Below are 23,479 nucleotides of genomic sequence, written 5' to 3' on the forward strand. Positions count from 1 at the left end.
GTACAATAAAGGATATTAACAGAGGGGAAAAATATATATGACAAACATAAACCAAAGGACAAGATGGCTGATTCAAGAAATGCCTTCACGGTTATAACGTTGAAGGTAAATGGATTAAACTCCCCAATTAAAAGATACAGATTCGCAGAATGGATCAAAAAAAATGAACCATCAATATGTTGCATACAAGAGACTCATCTTAGACACAGGGACACAAAGAAATTGAAAGTGAAAGGATGGAAAAAAATATTTCATGCAAGCTACAGCGAAAAGAAAGCAGGTGTAGCAATATTAATCTCAGATAAAATAGACTTTAAATGCAGGGATGTTTTGAGAGACAAAGAAGGCCAGTACATACTAATAAAAGGGGCAATTAAACAAGAAGAAATAACAATCGTAAATGTCTATGCACCCAATCAAGGTGCCACAAAATACATGAGAGAAACACTGGCAAAACTAAAGGAAGCAACTGATGTTTCCACAATAATTATGGGAGGCTTCAACACATCACTCTCTCCTATAGATAGATCAACCAGACAGAAGACCAATAAGGAAACTGAAAACCTAAACAATCTGATAAATGAATTAGATTTAACAGACATATACAGAACATTACATCCCAAATCACCAGGATACACATACTTTTCTAGTGCTCATGGAACTTTGTCCAGAATAGATCATATGCTGCGACATAAAACAAGCCTCAATAAATTTAAAAGGATTGAAATTATTCAAAGCACATTCTCTGACCACAATGGAATACAATTAGAAGTCAATAACCATCAGAGACTTAGAAAATTCACAAATACCTGGAGGTTGAACAACACACTCCTAAACAATCAGTGGGTTAACGAAGAAATAGCAAGAGAAATTGCTAAATATATAGAGACGAATGAAAATGAGAACACAACATACCAAAACCTATGGGATGCAGCAAAAGCAGTACTGAGGGGGAAATTTATACCACTAAACGCATATATTAAAAAGGAAGAAAGAGCCAAAATCAAAGAACTAATGGATCAACTGAAGAAGCTAGAAAATGAACAGCAAACCAATCCTAAACCAAGTATTAGAAAAGAAATAACAAGGATTAAAGCAGAAATAAATGACATAGAGAACAAAAAAACAATAGAGAGGATAAATACCACCAAAAGTTGGTTCTTTGAGAAGATCAACAAGATTGACAAGCCCCTAGCTAGACTGACAAAATTGAGAGAAGACCCATACAAACAAAATAATGAATGAAAAAGGTGACATAACTGCAGATCCTGAAGAAATTAAAACAATTATAAGAGGATATTATGAATAATTGTATGGCAACAAACTGGATAATGTAGAGGAAATGGAAAATTTCCTGGAAACATATGAACAACCTAGACTGACCAGAGAAGAAATAGAAGACCTCAACCAACCCATCACAAGCAAAGAGATCCAATCAGTCATCAAAAATCTTCCTACAAATAAATGCCCAGGGCCAGATGACTTCACAGGGGAATTCTACCAAACTTTCCAGAAAGAACTGACACCAATCTTACTCAAACTCTTTCAAAACATTGAACAAAATGGAACACTACTTAATTCATTTTATGAAGCTAACATCAATCTAATACCAAAACCAGGCAAAGATGCTACAAAAAAAGGAAAAGTACCGGCCTATCTCCCTAATGAATATAGATGCAAAAATCCTCAATAAAATACTTTCAAATCGAATCCAAAGACACATTAAAAAAATCATACACCATGACCAAGTGGGGTTCATTCCAGGCATGCAAGGATGGTTCAACATAAGAAAATCAATCAATGTATTACAACACATTAACAATTCAATAGGGAAAAATCACATGATCATCTCAATACATGCTGAAAAAGCATTTGACAAAATCCAACAACCCTTTTTGATAAAAACACTTCAAAAGGTAGGAATTGAAGGAAACTTCCTCAATATGATAAAGAGCATATATGAAAAACCCACAGCCAGCATAGTACTCAATGGTGAGAGACTGAAAGCCTTCCCTCTAAGACCAGGAACAAGACAAGGATGCCCGCTGTCACCACTGTTATTCAACATTGTGCTGGAAGTGCTAGCCAGGGCAATCCGGCAAGATAAAGAAATAAAAGGCATCCAAATTGGAAAAGAAGAAGTAAAACTGTCATTGTTTGCAGATGATATGATCTTATATCTGGAAAACCCTGAGAAATCGATGATACAGCTACTAGAGCTAATAAACAAATTTAGCAAAGTAGCGGGATACAAGATTAATGCACATAAGTCAGTAATGTTTCTATATGCTAGAAATGAACAAACTGAAGAGACACTCAAGAAAAAGATACCATTTTCAAAAGCAACTAAAAAATCAAGTACCTAGGAATAAACTTAACGAAAGATGTAAAAGACCTATACAAAGAAAACTACAAAACTCTACTAAAAGAAATAGAAGGGGACCTTAAAAGATGGAAAAATATTCCATGTTCATGGATAGGAAGACAAAATGTCATTAAGATGTCAATTCTACCCAAACTCATCTACAGATTCAATGCAATCCCAACCAAAATTCCAACAACCTACTTTGCAGACTTGGAAAAGCTAGTTATCAAATTTATTTGGAAAGGGAAGATGCCTCGAATTGCTAAAGACACTCTAAAAAGGAAAAACGAAATGGGAGGACTTACACTCCTTGACTTTGAAGGTTATTATAAAGCCACAGTTGTCAAAACAGCATGGTACTGGCACAAAGACAGACATATAGATCAATGGAATGGAATTGAGAATTCAGAGATAGACCCCCAGATCTATGGCCAACTGATCTTTGATAAGGCCCCCAAAGTCACTGAACTGAGTCATAATGGTCTTTTCAACAAATCGGGCTGGGAGAGTTGGATATCTATATCCAAAAGAATGAAAGAGGACCCCTACCTCACCCCCTACACAAAAATTAACTCAAAATGGACCAAAGATCTCAATATAAAAGAAAGTACCATAAAACTCCTAGAAGATAATGTAGGAAAACATCTTCAAGACCTTATATTAGGTGGCCACTTTCTAGACTTTACACCCAAAGCACAAGCAACAAAAGAGAAAATAGATAAATGGGAACTCCTCAAGCTTAGAAGTTTCTGCACCTCAAAGGAATTTCTCAAAAAGGTAAAGAAGCAGCCAACTCAATGGGAAAAAAATTTTGGAAACCATGTGTCTGACAAAAGACTGATATCTTGCATATATGAAGAAATCCTACAACTCAATGACAATAGTACAGACAGCCCAATTATAAAATGGGCAAAAGATATGAAAAGACAGTTCTCTGAAGAGGAAATACAAATGGCCAAGAAACACATGAAAAAATGTTCAGCTTCACTAGCTATTAGAGAGATGCAAATTAAGACCACAATGAGATACCACCTAACACTGATAAGAGTGGCTGCCATTAAACAAACAGGAAACTACAAATGCTGGAGGGGATGTGGAGAAATTGGAACTCTTATTCATTGTTGGTGGGACTGTATAATGGTTCAGCCACTCTGGAAGTCAGTCTGGCAGTTCCTTAGAAAACTAGATATAGAGTTACCATTCGATCCAGCGATTGCACTTCTCGGTATATACTCGGAAGATCGGAAAGCAGTGACACGAACAGGTATCTGCACGCCAATGTTCATAGCAGCATTGTTCACAATTGCCAAGAGATGGAAACAACCCAAATGTCCTTCAACAGATGAGTGGATAAATAAAATGTGGTATATACACACGATGGAATACTACACGGCAGTAAGAAGGAACGATCTCGTGAAACATATGACAACATGGATGAACCTTGAAGACATAATGCTGAGTGAAATAAGCCAGGCACAAAAAGAGAAATATTATATGCTACCACTAATGTGAACTTTGAAAAATGTAAAACAAATGGTTTATAATGTAGAATGTAGGGGAACTAGCAATAGAGAGCAATTAAGGAAGGGGGAACAATAATCCAAGAAGAACAGATAAGCTATTTAATGTTCTGGGGATGCCCAGGAATGACTATGGTCTGTTAATTTCTGATGGATATAGTAGGAACAAGTTCACAGAAATGTTGCTATATTAGGTAACTTTCTTGGGGTAAAGTAGGAACATGTTGGATGTAAAGCAGTTATCTTAGGTTAGTTGTCTTTTTCTTACTCCCTTGTTATGGTCTCTTTGAAATGTTCTTTTATTGTATGTTTTTTTTTTTTTAATTTTTTTTTCATACAGTTGATTTAAAAAAAAAAAAAGTTAAAAAAAAAAAACAAAAAACAAGGAAAAAAATAGGTAGAGCCCCCTTGAGGAGCCTGTGGAGAATGCAGAGGTATTGGCCTACCCCACCTCCATGGTTGCTAACATGACGACAGACTTAGGGGACTGGTGGTTTGATGGGTTGAGCCCTCTACCATAGGTTTTACCCTTGGGAAGACGGTTGCTGCAAAGGAGAGGCTAGGCCTCCCTATAATTGTGCCTAAGGGCCTCCTCCCGAATGCCTCTTTGCTGCTCAGATGTGGCCTTCTCTCTCTAGCTAAGCCAGCTTGAAAGGTGAAATCACTGCCCTCCCCACTACGTGGGATCAGACACCCAGGGGAGTGAATCTCCCTGGCAACGTGGAATATGACTCCTGGGGAGGAATGTAGACCAGGCATCATGGGACAGAGAACATCTTCTTGACCAAAAGGGGGATGTGAAAGGAAATGAAATAAGCTTCACTAGCAGAGAGATTCCAAAAGGAGCCAAGAGGTCACTCTGGTGGGCACTCTTATGTACAATTTAGACAACCCTTTTTAGGTTCTAAAGAATTGGGGTAGCTGGTGGTGGATACTTGAAACTATCAAACTACAACCCAGAACCCATGAATCTCAAAGACAATTGCATAAAAATGTACCTTATGAGGGGGGACAGTGGGATTGGGAAAACCATAAGTACCACACTCCACTTTGCCTAGTTTATGGATGGATGAGTAGAAAAATAGGGGAAGGAAACAAACAAACAAACAGACAAAGGTACCCAGTGTTCTTTTTTACTTCAATTGCTCTTTTTCACTTTAATTATTCTTCTTATTATTTTTGTGTGTGTGCTGATGAAGGTGTCAGGGATTGATTTAGGTGATGAATGTACAACTATGTAATGGTACTGTGAACAATCGAATGTACAATTTGTTTTGTATGACTGCGTGGTATGTGAATATATCTCAATAAAATGAAGATTAAAAAAAAAATGTAGCTTATGAGGGGTGACAATGGGATATGGAAAGCCATAAGGACCACACTCCACTTTGTCTAGTTTATGGATGGATGAGTAGAAAAACAGGGGAAGGAAACAAGCAAACAAATAGACAAAGGCACCCAGTGTTCTTTTTTACTTTAATTGCTCTTTTTCACTTTAATTATTATTCTTGTTATTTTTGTGTGTGTGCTAATGAAGGTGTCAGGGATTGATTTAGGTGATGAATGTACAACTGTGTAATGGTACTGTGAACAATCGAATGTACGATTTGTTTTGTATGACTGTGTGGCATGTGAATATATCTCAATAAAATGAAGATTAAAAAAAAAAAACTTATGGGATGTAGTGAAGGCAATGCTGAGAAGTAAATTTATAACCCAAAATGCCTATTAAAAGAAAAGAAAGAGCAAAAATGAAAGCCCTAACTACATACCTGGAGAAACTAGAAAAAGAACAGCAAACTAATCCTAAAGCAAACAGAAAGAAAGAAATAACTAAGATTGGAGCAGAAATCAATGAAATTGAGAGTAAAAAAACAACAGAATCAACAAAAACAAAAATTGGTTCTTCAAGAAGATCAAGAAAATTGACTAGCCCTTACCTAGAGTAACAAAGAAAAGAAGAGGGAAGACACAAATAAAGTCAGAAATTAGAGGGGGGATATTACTACTGACCCCACAGAAATAAAAAAGATCATAAGAGGATATTATGAACAACCGTATGCTAACAAACTAGAAAACTGAGATGAAATGGACAATTTTCTAGAAACACACAAACAACCTACACTGACCCCAGAAGAAACAGAAGACCTCAAACAAATCACAAGAGATTGTATCAGTCATCAAAAACCTCCCAACAAAGAAAAGCCTAGGACCAGGTGGCTTCACAGGTGAATTCTACCAGTTATTCCAAGAAGAATTAATACCAACCCTGCTCAACCTCTTTCAAAAAATTGAAGAGGAGAGAATGCTATCTAATTCATTCTGTGAGGTCAACATCAGCCTAATACCAAAGCCAAATAAAGATACTATTAAGAAAGAAAAATTAAAGACCAATCTCTCTAATGAATAGATGCAAAAATCCTCATGAAAACAGTGCAAATAGAATCCAACTGTATACTTAAAAAATTATACACCATGATCAAGCGGGTAAAATCTCAAATAGGCCCAAGTGGTTCAACATAAGAAACTCAATTAATGTAATTCACCATATTAACAAATCGAAGGGGAAAAATCACATGATCATTTCTATTCATGCAGAAAAGGCATCTGACAAAATCCAGCATTCTTTCGTGTTAAAACAACACTTCAAAAGATAGGAATAGAAGGAAACTTTCTCAACATGATAAAGGACTTATATGAAAAACCCACAGTTAACATTGCACTCTCAATGGTGAAAGACTGAAAGCTTTCCATTGAGATTGGGAACAAGAAAAAGATGCCCACTGTCAACACTGTTATTTCACATTGTGTTAGAAAATCTAGCTAGAGCAATTAGGAAAGAAAAAGAAATAAAAGGCGTCCGAATCAGAAGAGAAGTAAAACTTTCCCTAATTGCAGATGGTATGATCCTATACATAGAAAGTCCTGAAAAATCTACAACAAAGCTACTAGTAAAATCTAATAAATGAGTTCATCAAAGTGGCAGGATACAGGATTAACATGCAAAAGTCAGTATGTTTTTATACACTAGTAATGAGCGTTCTGAGAAAGAAATCAAGAAAAAAAATTCCATTTACAATAGCTACTAAAAGAATCAAGTATGTAGGAATAAATGTATACAAGGATATAAAGGACCTGTATTCAGAAAACTACAAAGCATTGCTAAGAGAAGTTTTAAAAGACCTAAATAAATGGAAGAACATTCTATGTTCATGGATTGGAATCTTAAATATTGTTAAGATGTCAATTCTACCCAAACTGATTTACAGATTCAATGTAATCACAATCAAAATTCCAACAGCCTACTTCGCAGAAATGTATGTGGAATTATAATTACATACAATTACCAAATCTAAGTGGAAGGGCAAGGGGCCCCGAGTAGCCAAAAACATCTTGAAAAAGAAAAAATGAAATTGGAGGACTCTTACTTCCTGACTTTAAAGGATATTACAAAACTACAGTAGTAAAAACAGTATGGTATTGGCATAAAGACAGACATATGACCATGGAATTGAATTGAGAATTCACATCTGTAGTCAACTGATTTTTGACAAGGCTGCCAACTATACCCAACTAGGACAGAGTAGTCTCTTCAACAAATGGTGCTGGTAGAACTGGATACCCATATCCAAAAATATGAAAGAGGACCCCTATCACACCTTATACAAAAATTAACTCAAAATGGAATAAAGACCTAAATATAAAAGCCAGAACCATAAAACTCCTAAAAAAAAAAATGTAGGGAGGGATCTTCAAGATCATGTGGTAGGAGTTGGTTTCTTAAATCTTACACCCAAAGCACAAGTAACAAAAGAAAAAAATAGATAAAAGGGACCTTCTCAAAATTGAATATTTTTGTCCTTCAAAGGACTCTGTCAAGAGAGAGAAAAGACAGCCTACTCAATGAGAGATAATATTTGGAAATCACATATTTGGTAAGAGTTTAATATCCCTGATATAGGGGTTTAATATCCAGGATATATAAAGAGATCTACAACTCAACAATAAAAAGACAAACAACCCAATTTAAAAATAGGCAAAAGACTTCAATAAACATTTTTCCAAAGCGGAAATACAAATGGCTAAATAGCACATGAAAAGATTTTCAACATCACTAGCCATTAGGGAAATGCTAATCAAAACTACAATGAGATATCATCTGACACCTAATAAAATAGCTGCTATTTAAAAAAAAAAAAAAAACGGAAAACTACAAATGTTGGAGAGGATGTGGAGAAATAGGAACATTTATTCACTGTGTGGGAATGTAGAATGGTACAGCTGCTCAGGAAGACAGTTAGGTGGTTTCCCAGGAAGCTACATATAGCAATTCCACCACTAGGTATATACTCAGAAGAACCAAAGGCAGGGACACAAACAGACATTTGCACAGTGACATTCATAGTGGCATTATTCACAATTTCCAAAAGATGGAAACAACCCAGATGTCCATCAACCAATGAATGTATAAATAAAATGTGGTATATACATACAATGGAATATTCAGCTGTTAAGAATAAATGAAGTCTTGATGCCTGTGACAATATGAATGAACCCTGAAGATACTGTGTTGAGTGAAATAAGTCAGACACAAATGGACAAATCTTGTATGACCTCACTAACATTAACTAAATATAACTAGAAAACTCTTGGTGCTAATATCCAGAACTTAGGTCAATCGAAGATAGAATGAGGGCAGAGAAAGGGGAGCTGATTCTTGGTTTGTGCAGAAATTTGGAATAAAGTTGACTGTAAATGTTTGGAAACAGATAGAGGTGATGGTAGCACGTAACAGTCAGTGTAGTTAACAGCAATGATACGTGGGTGCGACTGTGACTGAAAGGGAAAGTTTAAGGTCATGTATGTCACTAGAAGGAAAGCCAGAGGATGAAACATGCGAATGCATAATATAGTGAACCCCTCTCTAGGTGAAAATGTTATAGAGCTGATTGTGGTGTTGAAAGCACAACACTGTGAATCTACTAGAAGACACTGATTGTACACTTTAGATGGATTGTATGGTATGTGAATTTATCTCAATAAAACTGCTTTAAAAAAAAAAAGTAAACAATATGTCTACCTTCCTCCTGAACAGTTAGGGAACTAAGAATAAATTAACCACATCATTTATGCAGCCCCCAAACTATAAGATATGTTGTCATATATTTTAATTTTATATTATGTTTTACTTCAGCTTTGAAGATCCTATTATTTTTATCTTATACAAGTTAATGCTTGGTCACATTTATCTGCATATTTAGTTAACATCTCCACTGTTTTTAAACCTTCATGTATCCCGACTCTACTATCTGGGATCATTTTCCTTCAGTCTGAGGTACACCATTTAGAACTTCTTTTAATAAATGTTGAATGGTGAGTTTAAGGACTCTGCTTTATCTAAAGTTGTTCTTATTTTACCTCATTCTTAGTGGGGATTTTAATCTGGTATAAACACAACGCCCATGCATATGATAGCCATATCGATTCTTATAGGATTATTCATAATCATAATCATAATTGTAATCACAGGGCAAGTTACAGAGCACTACCTATATATCACACATTCTAAGGGCATGTTATAGGGCTTATCTCTTGCAATCCATACCACAACTTTGTAAGATAGCCACAGGAGAATGGATAAACTGCAATACACTCACACACTGGAATATTGTAAAGCAGTAAAAGACAGTAAAGTAAAACTATACACGTCTTCATGAAAGAATCTCAACAACATAAGACTGAGTGAAAAAAGCAATTCTCTGAAGAATGTACACCATGCTGATTCCATCTATATACAGATCAAAATCATTCTGAAGAGCAAAGAAACCAACCTATATCAGAATAGGAAGGGAACAGGGGGACACAAGTGGTTTCAATGGTATTTGATAATGTTAGTTCTACTTCTCAAGCCGGAGGGTTGATACACAAGAATTCTCTTTAACCTTCACATACATGTTTCATATATATCCTTCTCTATCATGAAACAGCAGACAACAAAGGGAAACAAGTATGATTTAAAAGAAATAAACTAATAAATCCCCATGGTAAAAGTCAACCCATTTCTGGTATATTACATTCTGGCAGCTTTAGCAAACTGAAACACAATCCTTAAAGATTAACTTTTGAACAATCAAAGCTCCTAACACTTTAGCCAGACTATCAGTAACTCAGTAGGAGTCATCAATACCAAAGTGAGAGATCCAAATTCCACCACCATTTCTTTCCCATTTTCATTTCTAGGTTTCTTTCATACCTTGGACAAGTTTGTGGTTCTCCCATGACCAAACAACTTTGCCTTGATCTCTTCTACTTTTCTCCTGTCATCTTCATTTAATGCTGAAATGGAGTATCCACAGTCATGAGCCAAATTAAACTTCAGATTCCAGGCTAGAGAAAAAGCATAAAAACAATGCAAAAGTGATAGGCTATGCTCTCACTTATATGACAAACTATTAGAAATGGTTGAAAGCGATCATTTTGCTGAAAGTCTGTTTTTTTTGAAACCATACTCTGCAGTTATTTCTCCAAAGAGACCACTTTAAATATGATATTTAATCATTTTTATCTTAATCTTCATTCCAATCAAGAGAGTTCCTTTGCTCCCCCACCATTCTCTGAGCTCCTGCTACTGTTATTGCCACTTTCATGGAAGGTGATATTTAAAAGTAATAGATAAAATGTGGGGTTTTATGGCACTTATTGTCAAGGGAAGGTTAGATTGCTTTTAAAGTTGCCCCCAAAATATATTCCCCCAATTGTCTTAAAGCTTTTAATTTCTTTATTACGGAATTCTACTTTGACAGATTAATTGGGTTAGTAAGCATTTTATTTTTTTTTCTTTCCCCTGTTTTTTTTGGTTGCAGATTTTATTGAGATACATTCACTTATCATATATTCTATCCAAAGCATACAATCAATATCTCACTGGATCATCACTTTAAGTATTCTATTTTAAAACTCTAACTGAAATTTTAGTAAAACTTAAAATACTTTATCCATTTTCTTTCCTCCTAATGTCTATCTGAAATTACTGCTGAGAATTTTATCAGAAAAGGGGAAGAGACAATATAAGCAGTTTTAGGACACAGAGCAATTCAGAAGACTAAGAAAATTAGGTGCTTTTCCTGCACCCAAAAGAAAGATATTATAGTGAGAATCTTAGGGAAACAGGAGAACCTTGCAAACTTAGAAGCCAAACTCCCCCTCAGACATGAGAACCTATTTCTGCTAAGACACTAAACTCAGACTAAGACCCTAATGTGAGACTAGTACTGTTAATAATACAATTTAGCTACATTACTGGTTAAATGGGCCTTTTCTGCATTGCTGGTAGAAATGTAATCATTAGAGCTCCAAACACCTAACGTGAAAAAAAATAATTTTTTCATCTTTATGTTTAATTTTTGAATGTAATTAGTAAACATAATAAATTAATACAATTTTAAAAGAAATAATACAAGTCCACTGCAAATTTATAAAATGATTTCTAATGATTTTCAAATGTATGAACAGCAATTTTCATATGATGCCACTTTCAAGTATTAAAAATAAGAATTCTACATAGAAAAATTTTAAAAAATGAATCCAAATTTGTCTTCAAAACTTAACATTTTAACCTGAATTTGTTGAACTATAATGAAGTAGACTGGATTCTTGAAGATGACTGTACAAACATATAGCTTTTATCATGTGACCACGATTGTGAAAACCCCATGACTGACACTCCCTTTAACCAGTGTATGAGGAGATAAGTAATAAAATAAAGACAAAAAATGTATAAATATTAGGGGGTTTAAGGGGTATGGGATGTTTTGGGTGCTCCTTTTTATTTTTTTTTCTTCATTTTGGAATAATGAAAATATTCTAAAATTGATTGTGGTAATGAAAGCACAACCGTATGATGACACTGCGAGCCACTGACTGTATACTCCGGATGAATTACATCGCACATGAATATATCTCAACAAAATTGCACCTAAAAATGGAAGGTGGACACCAGCACTGAGATCACAAACACAACATAACTCAATATAATATGAGTATATTAACAATTATTAAAATACACGTTAGATGGATTGCAAAAATTGCCCAAATTTTCCTTTTATCCAATAACCCCTGCAATGTGACTCCATGAAATTTTTAAATACAATTTTACTGAGATATATTCACACACCATGCAGTCATACAAAGCATACAACCAACTGTTCACAGCACCACCATATAGCTGTGCAACCATCACCAAAATCAACAATATTTTCATCACCACACACACAAAAATAATAAGAATAAAAATTAAAGTGAAAAAGAACAATTAAAGAATAAAAGAACAATGGATGTCTTTTTTTTTTTTGGCCCCCATTTTTTTACTCATCCAAACATACACTAGACAATGGGGAATGTGGTCCATATGGCTTTCCCAATCACACTGTCATCCCTCATAAGCTACATTGTTATACAATCATCTTCAAGATTCAAGGATTCTGGGTTGTAGTTTGATAGTTTCAGGTATTTACTGCTAGCTAGTCTAGTTCATTAGAACTAAAAAGGGTTATCTATATTGTGTGGAAGAGTGCCCACCAGAGTTACCTCTCGGCCCCTTCTGGAATCCTTCAGCCACTGAAACTTATTTCATTTCACATCCCACTTTTGGTCAAGAAGATGTTCTGTATCCAAAGATGCCGGGTCTAGATTCCTCCCCGGGAGTCATGTTCCACATTACCAGCGAGATTTATACCCCTGGGTGTCAGATCCCACATAGGGGGAAGGGCAGTGATTTCACCCGCCAAGTTGGCTTAGCTAGAGAGAGAGGGCCACATCTGAGCAACAAAGAGGCATTCAGGAGGAGACACTTAGGCACAATTACAAGCAGGTCTAGCCTCTCCCTTGCAATAACAGTCTTCCCAAGGGCAAGTCCCGTGATAGAGGGCTCAGCCCATCAAAGCACCAGTTCCCAGTCTGTGAGTACATCAGCAACCATCAAGGTGGGGAAGCCCAACACCTGGTGCCTCCTCCCACAGAGAGAAAATCAGTTATAAACACTATAATATTTATAAGCTCAAATCTGCCTTTATTACAAAACATCAGTTCTTACCTCGTGCTCGTACCCGACATTCCTCTTCCTCTGCATCTCTGAGTATTTGTTTAGCATGGTTCAATGAGGATTCACACTGCAGAAGGTTTTTCACATGAGCAGCCAGTGAATCTACACTGCTACCGCCACCATCATCACTCTCTGACACATCATCTTCCTCTCTGCTATCTGTCATACTTATATTGGGTGAAGCATCAGGAAAGAAGTTTAGAAGAACATCGGAAACTGACCCCAAAGACTCTGGAAAATTACTGTCCCATGAGCAGGAACCATTTCCATCACTTGTGTCACTACTTGAATCACTTTTAATGAAAGTCATCATAGGGAAAACAATTTTATTCCCAATGGTTTCACAACACCCTTCAGGTTCAGACCTCATTACGTATTTCGCTGCTTCATATTGCTTAAGGGTATCTTCTAATGCTGCTCTGGCTTTGCTTTCTGCTTCCTGTAGAGGACTTCTCACTGTAGTTGAACTAATAAACTCCCAATTTTCAATGCCTCTCTGACAATTCACATTTGTCTGTGTGTTAATATCCTTCTGTATGCAACTGCTACTTGGGGTTTCCTCTAAGAATGGCTGTTTCTGAGGCCCATCATCATTAGATTCAGCAATTGTGGAAGGTTCTTTGAAGCAAACCACCTTCTTAGACTGTGCATGTGAAATATCACGGACATCTCTGAAAGGGACAAGGGGGGCAGGAACATTGCATCGTTTCAGTGCTATATTTTCTGCCTCCATTAAAAGTGCCTGAATCTCTTTAAGAGTTTTGGAACTACTGTCCATTTCCCGGGGTTCCTCAGAGCTGAAATCTCCAAAACCTAACGATACTGGCTTATTTATTACAACTCTACCATCAGCCTGAGAATTTAAAGGCCTATTGTTTGAGGTAATACTGGTCTCAGAGGAATCCAAAGTATCTCTTAATCTCTGGACACGTTCTGAACCAACTTTGTATTTCCCACTATGTGAATAAATACTAGGGGAAATGGTTGGTAACACAGCTTGGGTGATTTGATCAGCTTGTCCAAGAACACCTGAGATCTTGTGGGCATCTTCAGCTACATGTCTATCTGGCAAATCAGGTTGAAAGAATATATTAGGATTCTCTCTGTGTGAAGAAGAACTAGGAAGGGCCTTTGGTAACACAGTTTTTTGGTCAGCTGGTCCAAGATGTACTGAAACCTTCAGTGCATCTTCAATTAGATGTCTGTCTGGTAATCCCTGTGCATACAAAATATTAGATTTTGCTTTATCTGAAGAGGAACTAGAAAGAGATACTGGTATTTCAGTATTCCCATCAGTTGGTCCAGGGACAGATGAAACCTTCAGAGTATCTTCATTTTGATGTCTATCTGGTAACTTCTGTTGAAAGCTAACACTGGGCCTCACTCCTTGAGGACAGGAATTAGAGGAAACGGTCAGTAATGGAGTCTTCTGTTCATCTGGTCCAACTGAAAATGAAACCTTAGCCTTCTCTTTATGTAAATAGGAATGAGGCAGAGCTGTTGGCAACCCAGTTTTCTGGTCATCAGGTGCAATCACAGCTGAAATCTCGAGTTTCTCTGTATGTGAGCTGGAATCAGAGGGAGCGGTTAATAATCCAGTATTCTGGTCAGCAACTCCAGGAACAGTTGAGATCTTCAGAGCCTCTTCAGTTACAAGATTGTCTGGCAGTTCCTGTTCATGGAGAATAATGGGCTTATCTTTATGTGAGCCGGTACTAGGTGGTAGTATTGGTATCCCAGGCTTCTTGTTGGCTAGTCCAGGAACAGCTGGATCTTTCAGAACTGCTTCAGTTAGATGACTGTCCAGAAAGTCCTTGAGGTAAACACTGCTCTTCTCTCTATGGGAGGAGGCACCAGGAGGTACTGTTGGTATCCCAGTGTTCTGATCAGCTGGTACAGGAAGAACTGAAAATTTCAGATCCTCATCAGTAAGATAACCATCTGGCAACTCACTTTGGTAGAAAACATTGGGTTTCTCTCTCTGTGAATAGGAACTACATGATACAGTTGGTGTCCCAGTCTTCTCATCAGTTGGTCCAGGAACAGTTGAAATCTTCAGCGCTTCATCACTTAGATGACTATCAACAAATGCTTGTTGGGAAAAAACACTGGGTTTCTCTATATGCGAGGAGGAACCAAGAGGTATTGATGGTATCCCAGTTTTCTGGTCAGCTGATCCTGGCACAGCTGGAACTTTCAAAGATTCTTCAGTTAGATGACTATCTGGCAATGCCTGTTGGTGGAGAATACTGGGCTTCTCTCTATGTAAGTAGGAACTAGAGGATATTGTTAGTATCCCAGACTTTTCATCAGCTGGTCCAGGAACAGCTGAAACTTTCAGAGAGTCTTCAGTTAGATGACTATCTGACAACACCTGTTGATGGAGAATACTGGGCTTATCTCTATGTGAGTAGGAACTAAACAGTACTGTTGATAACCCAGTCTTTTGGTCAGCTGATCCGAGAACTGTTGAACTTTTCAGAGCTACTTCACTTAGATGACTATCTGGCAATGCCTGTTGGTGGAGAGCACTGGGCTTCTCTCTTTGTGAGTAGGAACTAGAGGGTACTGTTGGTACTCCAGTCTTCTGCTCAGCAGCTCCAGACACAGACAAAACTTTCAGAGCCTCTTCGGTCAAATGATTATCTGTCAATACCTGTTGGTAGAAAATATCAGGCTTCTCTCTAAGTGGGTAGGAATTGAGAGGTACTAATAGTATCCCACTCTTCTGGTCACCAGGTCCAGAAACAGCTGAAACTTTCAGAGACTCTTCAGTTAGATGACTTTCTGGCAACGCTTGTTGGTAGAGAATACTGGGCATCTCTCTCTGGGAGTAGAAATCAGGAAGTAATGTTGGTGTCCCAGTCTTCTGGTCAGCAGGTCCAGGAGGAGTTGAACTTCTCAGAGCTACTACAGGTAGATGACTATCTGGCAATATCTGTTGGTGGAGAATAATGGGCTTCTGTCTATCTGAGTAGGAACCAAGAGGTACTGTTGGTATCTCGGTTTTCTGGTCAGTGGGTCCAGGAGCAGTTGAACTTTTCAGAATTACTTCAGTTAGATGACTGTCTGGTAACTCCTGTTGGTAGAAAATATCAAGATTCTCTTTATGTGAATAGGAATCAGGAAGTACAGCTGGTATCCCAGACGTCAGGTCAGTTGGTTCAGGAAGAGCTGAACTTTTCAAAATTATTCCAGTTATATGACTGTCTGGTGACACCTGTTTATAGAAAATCGTGGGCTTGTCTTTAAGTGAGTAGGAAGCAGGAGACACTGTTGGCATGTGAATCTTCTGCTCAGCTGGTCCAGGAACATCTAGAATTTTCAGATCCTGTTTAGCTAGATTACTATCTGGCAACACTTGCTGGTAGAGAACAGTGGGCTTATCTCTGTATGAGTAGGAACTAGGCTGTACTGTTGGTATCCTGGTCTTCCGGTCTGACTCTCCAGGAACAGCAGAAACTTTCAGGGCCTCTTCAGTTAGATGATCTTCTGGCAATACCTGTTGGTAGAGAAGAGTGGGCTTCTCTTTATATGAGTAGGAATCAGGAGGTACTGTTGGTGTCCCAGTCTTCTGGTCAGCTAGTCCAGGAAGAGCAGAACTTTTCAGAGCTTCTTCAGTTAGATGACTATCTGGCAATGCCTGTTGGTGGAGAATGGGAATTTCTCCATGTGTGTAGGACCCAGGAAGTACATTCAGTGTCCCAGTCTTCTGGTCAGCAGGTCTAGGAACAACTAAACTTTTGAGAGCTACTTCAGTTATCTGATTGACAGGGAACACCTGTTGGTAGAAAAGACTGGGCTTCTCTCTTTGTGAGGACGAAACAGGAGGTACTGTTGATGTCTCAGTCTTCTGGTCAGCAGGTCCAGAAACAGATGAACTTTTCAGAACCTCTTCAGTTAGATGAATGTCTGACAACTCTTGTTGGTAGAAAACACCAGGCTGCTCTTTTTGTGAGTAAGAACCAGAAGGCTCTGTTGATATCCTTGTCTTCTGATCAGCTGGTCCAGGAGCAGGTGAAATTTTTATATCCTCTTCACTTAGGTGACTGTTTGGCAACTCATCTTGGCAGGTAATATTGAGCTTCTCTGCATGTGTGTAGAGACCAGTGGGTACTGTTGGCACACCAGTCTTCTGATCAGATGGCCAAGAAACAGCTGAACTTTTCAGAGCTACTTCAGCCACATGACTACCAGGCAACATCTGTTGGTGGACAATAGTGGGCTTCTCTCTAAGTGAGTAGGAACCAGGAGATCTGCTTGGCATCCCAGTCTTCTGGTCAGAAGGTCCAGGAACAGCTGAACTTTTCAGAGAGGCTTCAGACAGATGACTGTCAGGCAAAAGCTGCTGGTAGAGAACAGTGGGCATCTCTCTAAGTGAGGAGGAACTACAGGATATTGTTGGCGTCTCAGTCTTCTGATCAGTTTGTCCAGGAATAGGTGAAACTTTCAGATCTTCTTCAGTTGGACTACTATCTGGCAACACCCGTTCCCTGAGACTAGTTCGCTTCTCTCTTTGTGACCAAGAAGAAGAAGGTCCTTTTGGCATCTCAGTCTTCTGGTTAGCAGGTCCAGAAACAGCTGAACTCTTCAGAGCCACTTCAGTTAGATGACTGTCAGGCAACTCCTGTTGGTGGAATGTATTGGGTTTCTCTCTATGTGAGAAGGAACTGAAGGGTATTGTTGGTATCCCGGTCTTCTGGACAGATTGTCCAGAAACAGCTGAACTTTTCATAGTTACTTCAGGTAGATGACTATCAGGCAACTCCTGTTGGTAGAACATAATGGGCTTCTCTCTATGTGAGCAGGAACTAGAGGGTATTGTTGGTATCCCAGTCTTCTGATCAGATGGTCCAGAAAGAGCGGAACTTTTCATAGTTACTTCAGGTAGATGACTGTCAGGCAACTCCTGTTGGTAGAATATACTGGGCTTCTCTCTATGCGAGTAGGAACTAGAGGGTATTGTCGGTGTCCCAGTCTTCTGATCAGATGGTCCAGAAAGAGCGGAACTTTTCATAGTTACTTCAGGGAGATGACTGTCAGGCAACTCCTGTTGGTAGAATATACTGGGCTTCTCTCTATGCGAGCAGGAACTAGAGGGTATTGTTGGTATCCCAGTCTTCTGATCAGATGGTCCAGAAACAGCTGAACTTTTCATAGTTACTTCAGGTAGATGACTGTCAGGCAACTCCTGTTGGTAGAATATACTGGGCTTCTCTCTATGCGAGTAGGAACTAGAGGGTATTGTTGGTATCCCAGTCTTCTGCTCAGCTGGTCCAAGAGCTGCTGAACTTTTCAGAGCCTCTTCAGCTGGATGATCATTAGGCACCTCCTGTTGGTGGAAAACATTGGGCTTCTCTCTTTGTGAGTAGGAATCAGGAGTTACTGTTGGTGTCCCAATCTTCTGGTCAGCTGGTCCAGGAAAAGCTGAAACTTCTGCAGCCTCTTCAGTTACATGACTGTCTGGCAACTCCTGTTGGTAGAAAAGACTGGGCTCCTCTCTATGGGAGGAGGAACTAGAGGGTACTGTCGGTATCCCTGTCTTCTGGTCAGCTGGTTCAGGAATATCTGAAACTTTCAGATTCTCTTCAGTTAGATGACTATTTAGTAACCCCTGTTGGTAGAGTATACTTTTACCTAGCTTCTCTCTAGGTCTGTAGGAACTAGGAGGTACTACTTTTAGTATCCCAGTCTTTTGCCCAGATGTTCCAGGAACAGCTGAAACTTTTAGAGTGTCTTCATTTAGATGACTGTCTAGCAATGGCTGTTGGAAGAAATCATCAGTATGTTGGTCAACAGTCTTCTCTTGAGGAGGCCTTACAGCCAAATGAGGCAAAGCTTTGGTGGGTAAGGATAAATCAGATCCAAAGTCTGAGTCTTCTGAATCGGCAGTGGTGCCTGTTTTCAAGTTGGATTGAGTAATTTCAGCTGTTCCTCCTTTAAAAGTATTTCCTAAAGAAAAAAGAGTACTGTGTATTTTTTATATAAATATACACATACATGCGCATGCACAGGTGCACACACATAAGTTTTAATACTATATTACTAATCATTAGGGAAATCCCATCTCTGCATGCAAAAAAATTAAGCATTCCCTCTATTTGGCCTTTACCCTCCTACTAATGAATCATAAGGAAATAGTCATCAAAGGAGACAAATACTTACACACAAAGATATTAATTACAAAGCCATTTATAATAGTAAATTCATGTGGAAATAAATATTCAACAACAGAGTAATGACTTAAAAATAACATTATATCCATATGATGAAATATTATGTGGATCTTAAAATTTGTATTTTAAAAGAATTTTTGATGGCATGGAAAAATGCTGTCATATCTGGAATTTAATTTTACCCTACTAACAAGCTAATAAGTAAGCCATTTATTGTTACATGAATGCTTGCAGAAGATATGAGATTAAATAATTAGAGATAAAAGAGTTTAGGATACAGTAGTTTGCACTGCAGTGAGGAACATGAAACTTGGGGGAATCCACTACCTTTTCTAACAAGCAGTAAAGAAGCCTACTATTTCATCGGGAGGAAATGTTACCTTATCTCTCCAGCTACATAAACAACTATGTGAAATGGCCTGGGTAAAAGAACCATCAGAACTTTGCAGTCTTGGCCTACCAAACAAGATGGGTAAGGACATAACGGGTCCAAGCACAAATGACTTTCCTAATAAACACACCCTGTATAATATAGATATTTTTTAAATATATGAAACTGCAAAAGACTCTAATGGTTACACTAAGGACTTTGAACTTAATTTTATATGGCATAGAGATTGTTGACAGTTTTGATCAGAACGGTAATGTAGAATGATTTATTTCTGGCAGTACAGAAAATGAGTTCAAGATGGGAGGGAAGGGAAAAAATCTAAGCAGCACTAACCAATAGATCTTTCTGTAACAAGGGAAATGTTCTATATTTGCACTAATACAGTATTTCTAAATGAAAATAGTTCTAAATGTCAATAAAAGTAAATAACTGCAATAGAAATGATGAGATTTGACAACTGATACATTAATTCACTTGTTCATTCAAAAGATATTGAGTGTTTACATGTTCAGGCACTGTTTTAAATACAGGAGACACAGAAACAAAATAACAAAGGCAAAAATCCCAGTCTCATTGTGCCTGCATACTAGTAAGGGGAAGCACACAATAAATAAATTGGTACAACCTATGTTATATCATATGGTGTTAAGATGCAGCATGTATTATCTATAGTTTATACATAGGGGAAACAGGTTCAAAGATGATTACATAACACTGCTTCTCAGTGTGGGGATCTTGTTACTTTGAAGATTCTGATTCAGTAGGTCTGAAGTGGGACTTGAAATTTTGCATTTGTAAACAAATTCCCAAGTAATGGCCAATGTTATTGGTCTTCAGAACACATTCTTTTTTTTTTTTTTTTTTTTAATCATCATTTTATTGAGATATATTCACATACCACGCAGTCATACAAAACAAATTGTACTTTCGATTGTTTACAGTACCATTACATAGTTGTACATTCATCACCTAAATCAATCCCTGACACCTTCATTAGCACACACACAAAAATAACAAGAATAATAATTAGAGTGAAAAAGAGCAATTGAAGTAAAAAAGAACACTGGGTACCTTTGTCTGTTTGTTTGCTTCCCCTACTTTTCTACACATCCATCCATAAACTAGACAAAAGTGGAGTTTGGTCCTTATGGCATTCCCAATCCCACTGTCACCCCTCATAAGCTACATTTTTATACAACTGTCTTCGAGATTCATGGGTTCTGGGTTGTAGTTTAATAGTTTCAGGTATCCACCACCAGCTACCCCAATTCTTTAGAACCTAAAAAAGGTTGTCTAAAGTGTGCGTAAGAGTGCCCACCAGAGTGATCTATCGGCTCGTTTTGGAATCTCTCTGCCACTGAAGCTTATTTCATTTCCTTTCACATCCCCCTTTTGGTCAAGAAGATGTTCTCCATCCCACGATGCCGGGTCTACATTCCTCCCCGGGAGTCATATTCCACGTTGTCAGGGAGATTCACTTCCCTGGGTGTCTGATCCCACATAGGGGGGAGGGCAGTGATTTCACCTTTCAAGTTGGCTTAGCCAGAGAGAGAGGGCCACATCTGAGCAACAAAGAGGCATTCAGGAGGAGACTCTTAGGCACAAATACAGGGAGGCCTAGCCTCTCCTTTGCAGCAACCGTCTTCCCAAGGGTAAAACTTATGGTAGAGGGCTCAACCCATCAAACCACCAGTCCCCTATGTCTGTGGTCATGTTAGCAACCATGGACGTGGGGTAGGCGAATACCCCTGCATTCTCCACAGGCTCCTCAAGGGGGCACTACATCTTTTTTTTTTTTTTCCTTGTTTGTCTTTTTTCTTTTTTTTTTTTTTTTAACTTTCCCTTCTTTTTTAAATCAACTGTATGAAAAAAAAAGTTAAAAAGAAAACAAACATACAATAAAAGAACATTTCAAAGAGACCATAACAAGGGAGTAAGAAAAAGACAACTAACCTAAGATAACTGCTTAACTTCCAACATGTTCCTACTTTACCCCAAGAAAGTTACATAATATAGCAACATTTCAGTGAACTTGTTCCTACTACATCCATCAGAAATTAACAGACCATAGTCATTTCTGGGCATCCCCAGAACGTTAAATAGCTTATCTGTTCTTCTTGGATTATTGTTCCCCCTTCCTTAATTGCTCTCTACTGCTAGTTCCCCTACATTCTACATTATAAACCATTTGTTTTACATTTTTCAAAGTTCACATTAGTGGTAGCATATAATATTTCTCTTTTTGTGCCTGGCTTATTTCGCTCAGCATTATGTCTTCAAGGTTCATCCATGTTGTCATATGTTTCACCAGGTCGTTCCTTCTTACTACCGCGTAGTATTCCATCGTGTGTATATACCACATTTTATTTATCCACTCATCTGTTGAAGGACATTTGGGTTGTTTCCATCTCTTGGCAATTGTGAATAATGCTGCTATGAACATTGGCGTGCAGATATCTGTTCGTGTCACTGCTTTCCGATCTTCCGGGTATATACCGAGAAGTGCAATCGCTGGATCGAATGGTAGCTCTATATCTAGTTTTCTAAGGAACTGCCAGACTGACTTCCAGAGTGGCTGAACCATTATACAGTCCCACCAACAATGAATAAGAGTTCCAATTTCTCCACATCCCCTCCAGCATTTGTAGTTTCCTGTTTGTTTAATGGCAGCCATTCTAACCGGTGTTACATGGTATCTCATTGTGGTCTTAATTTGCATCTCTCTAATGTCTACTGAAGCTGAACATTTTTTCATGTGTTTCTTGGCCATTTGTATTTCCTCTTCAGAGAACTGTCTTTTCATATCTTTTGCCCATTTTATAATTGGGCTGTCTGTACTATTGTCATTGAGTTGTAGGATTTCTTTGTATATGCAAGATATCAGTCTTTTGTCAGATACATGGTTTCCAAAAATTTTTTCCCATTGAGTTGGCTGCCTCTTTACCTTTTTGAGAAATTCCTTTGAGGTGCAGAAACTTCTAAGCTTGAGGAGTTCCCATTTATCTATTTTCTCTTTTGTTGCTTGTGCTTTGGGTGTAAAGTCTAGGAAGTGGCCTCCTAATACAAGGTCTTGAAGATGTTTTCCTACATTATCTTCTAGGAGTGTTATGGTACTTTCTTTTATATTGAGATCTTTGGTCCATTTTGAGTTAATTTTTGTGTAGGGGGTGAGGTAGGGGTCCTCTTTCATTCTTTTGGATATGGATATCCAACTCTCCCAGCCCCATTTGTTGAAAAGACCATTATGGCTCAGTTCGGTGACTTTGGGGGCCTTATCAAAGATCAGTCGGCCATAGATCTGAGGGTCTATCTCTGAATTCTCAATTCGATTCCATTGATCTATATGTCTATCTTTGTGCCAGTACCATGCTGTTTTGGCAACTGTGGCTTTATAATAAGCTTCAAAGTCAGGGAGTGTAAGTCCTCCCACTTCGTTTTTCTTTTTTAGAGTGTCTTTAGCAATTCGAGGCATCTTCCCTTTCCAAATAAATTTGATAACTAGCTTTTCCAAGTCTGCAAAGTAGGTTGTTCGAATTTTGATTGGGATTGCATTGAATCTGTAGATGAGTTTGGGTAGAATTGACATCTTAATGACATTTAGCCTTCCTATCCATGAACATGGAATATTTTTCCATCTTTTAAGGTCCCCTTCTATTTCTTTTAGTAGAGTTATGTGGTTTTCTTTGTATAGGTCTTTTACATCTTTGGTTAAGTTTATTCCTAGGTACTTGATTTTTTTAGTTGCTATTGAAAATGGTATCTTTTTCTTGAGTGTCTGTTCAGTTTGTTCATTTCTAGCATATAGAAACATTACTGACTTATGTGCATTAATCTTGTATCCCGCTACTTTGCTAAATTTGTTTATTAGCTCTAGTAGCTGTATCGTCGATTTCTCAGGGTTTTCTAGATATAAGATCATATCATCTG

The 23,479-nt window shown here is 37.9% G+C and overlaps 1 protein-coding gene across 4 annotated transcripts in view; it reads right to left on the minus strand.

Annotated features, from left to right (window-relative positions):
• Positions 1–23,479, minus strand: part of ALMS1 (ALMS1 centrosome and basal body associated protein) — a 274,368-nt gene that overhangs the window by 151,754 nt on the left and 99,135 nt on the right. For all 4 annotated transcript variants that reach the window (XM_037806566.1, XM_037806569.1, XM_037806568.1 and 1 more), the window contains 2 exons: positions 12,977–18,937; positions 10,139–10,272 (listed from right to left, as the gene is read on the minus strand). In XM_037806566.1, coding sequence (XP_037662494.1) covers positions 10,139–10,272; positions 12,977–18,937 — 6,095 coding nt within the window. The remainder of the gene's footprint in view (positions 1–10,138; positions 10,273–12,976; positions 18,938–23,479) is intronic.

This window comes from Choloepus didactylus, chromosome 17 (assembly GCF_015220235.1).
Source record: "Choloepus didactylus isolate mChoDid1 chromosome 17, mChoDid1.pri, whole genome shotgun sequence".
In the NCBI taxonomy this organism is placed as follows: Eukaryota; Metazoa; Chordata; class Mammalia; order Pilosa; family Megalonychidae; genus Choloepus; species Choloepus didactylus.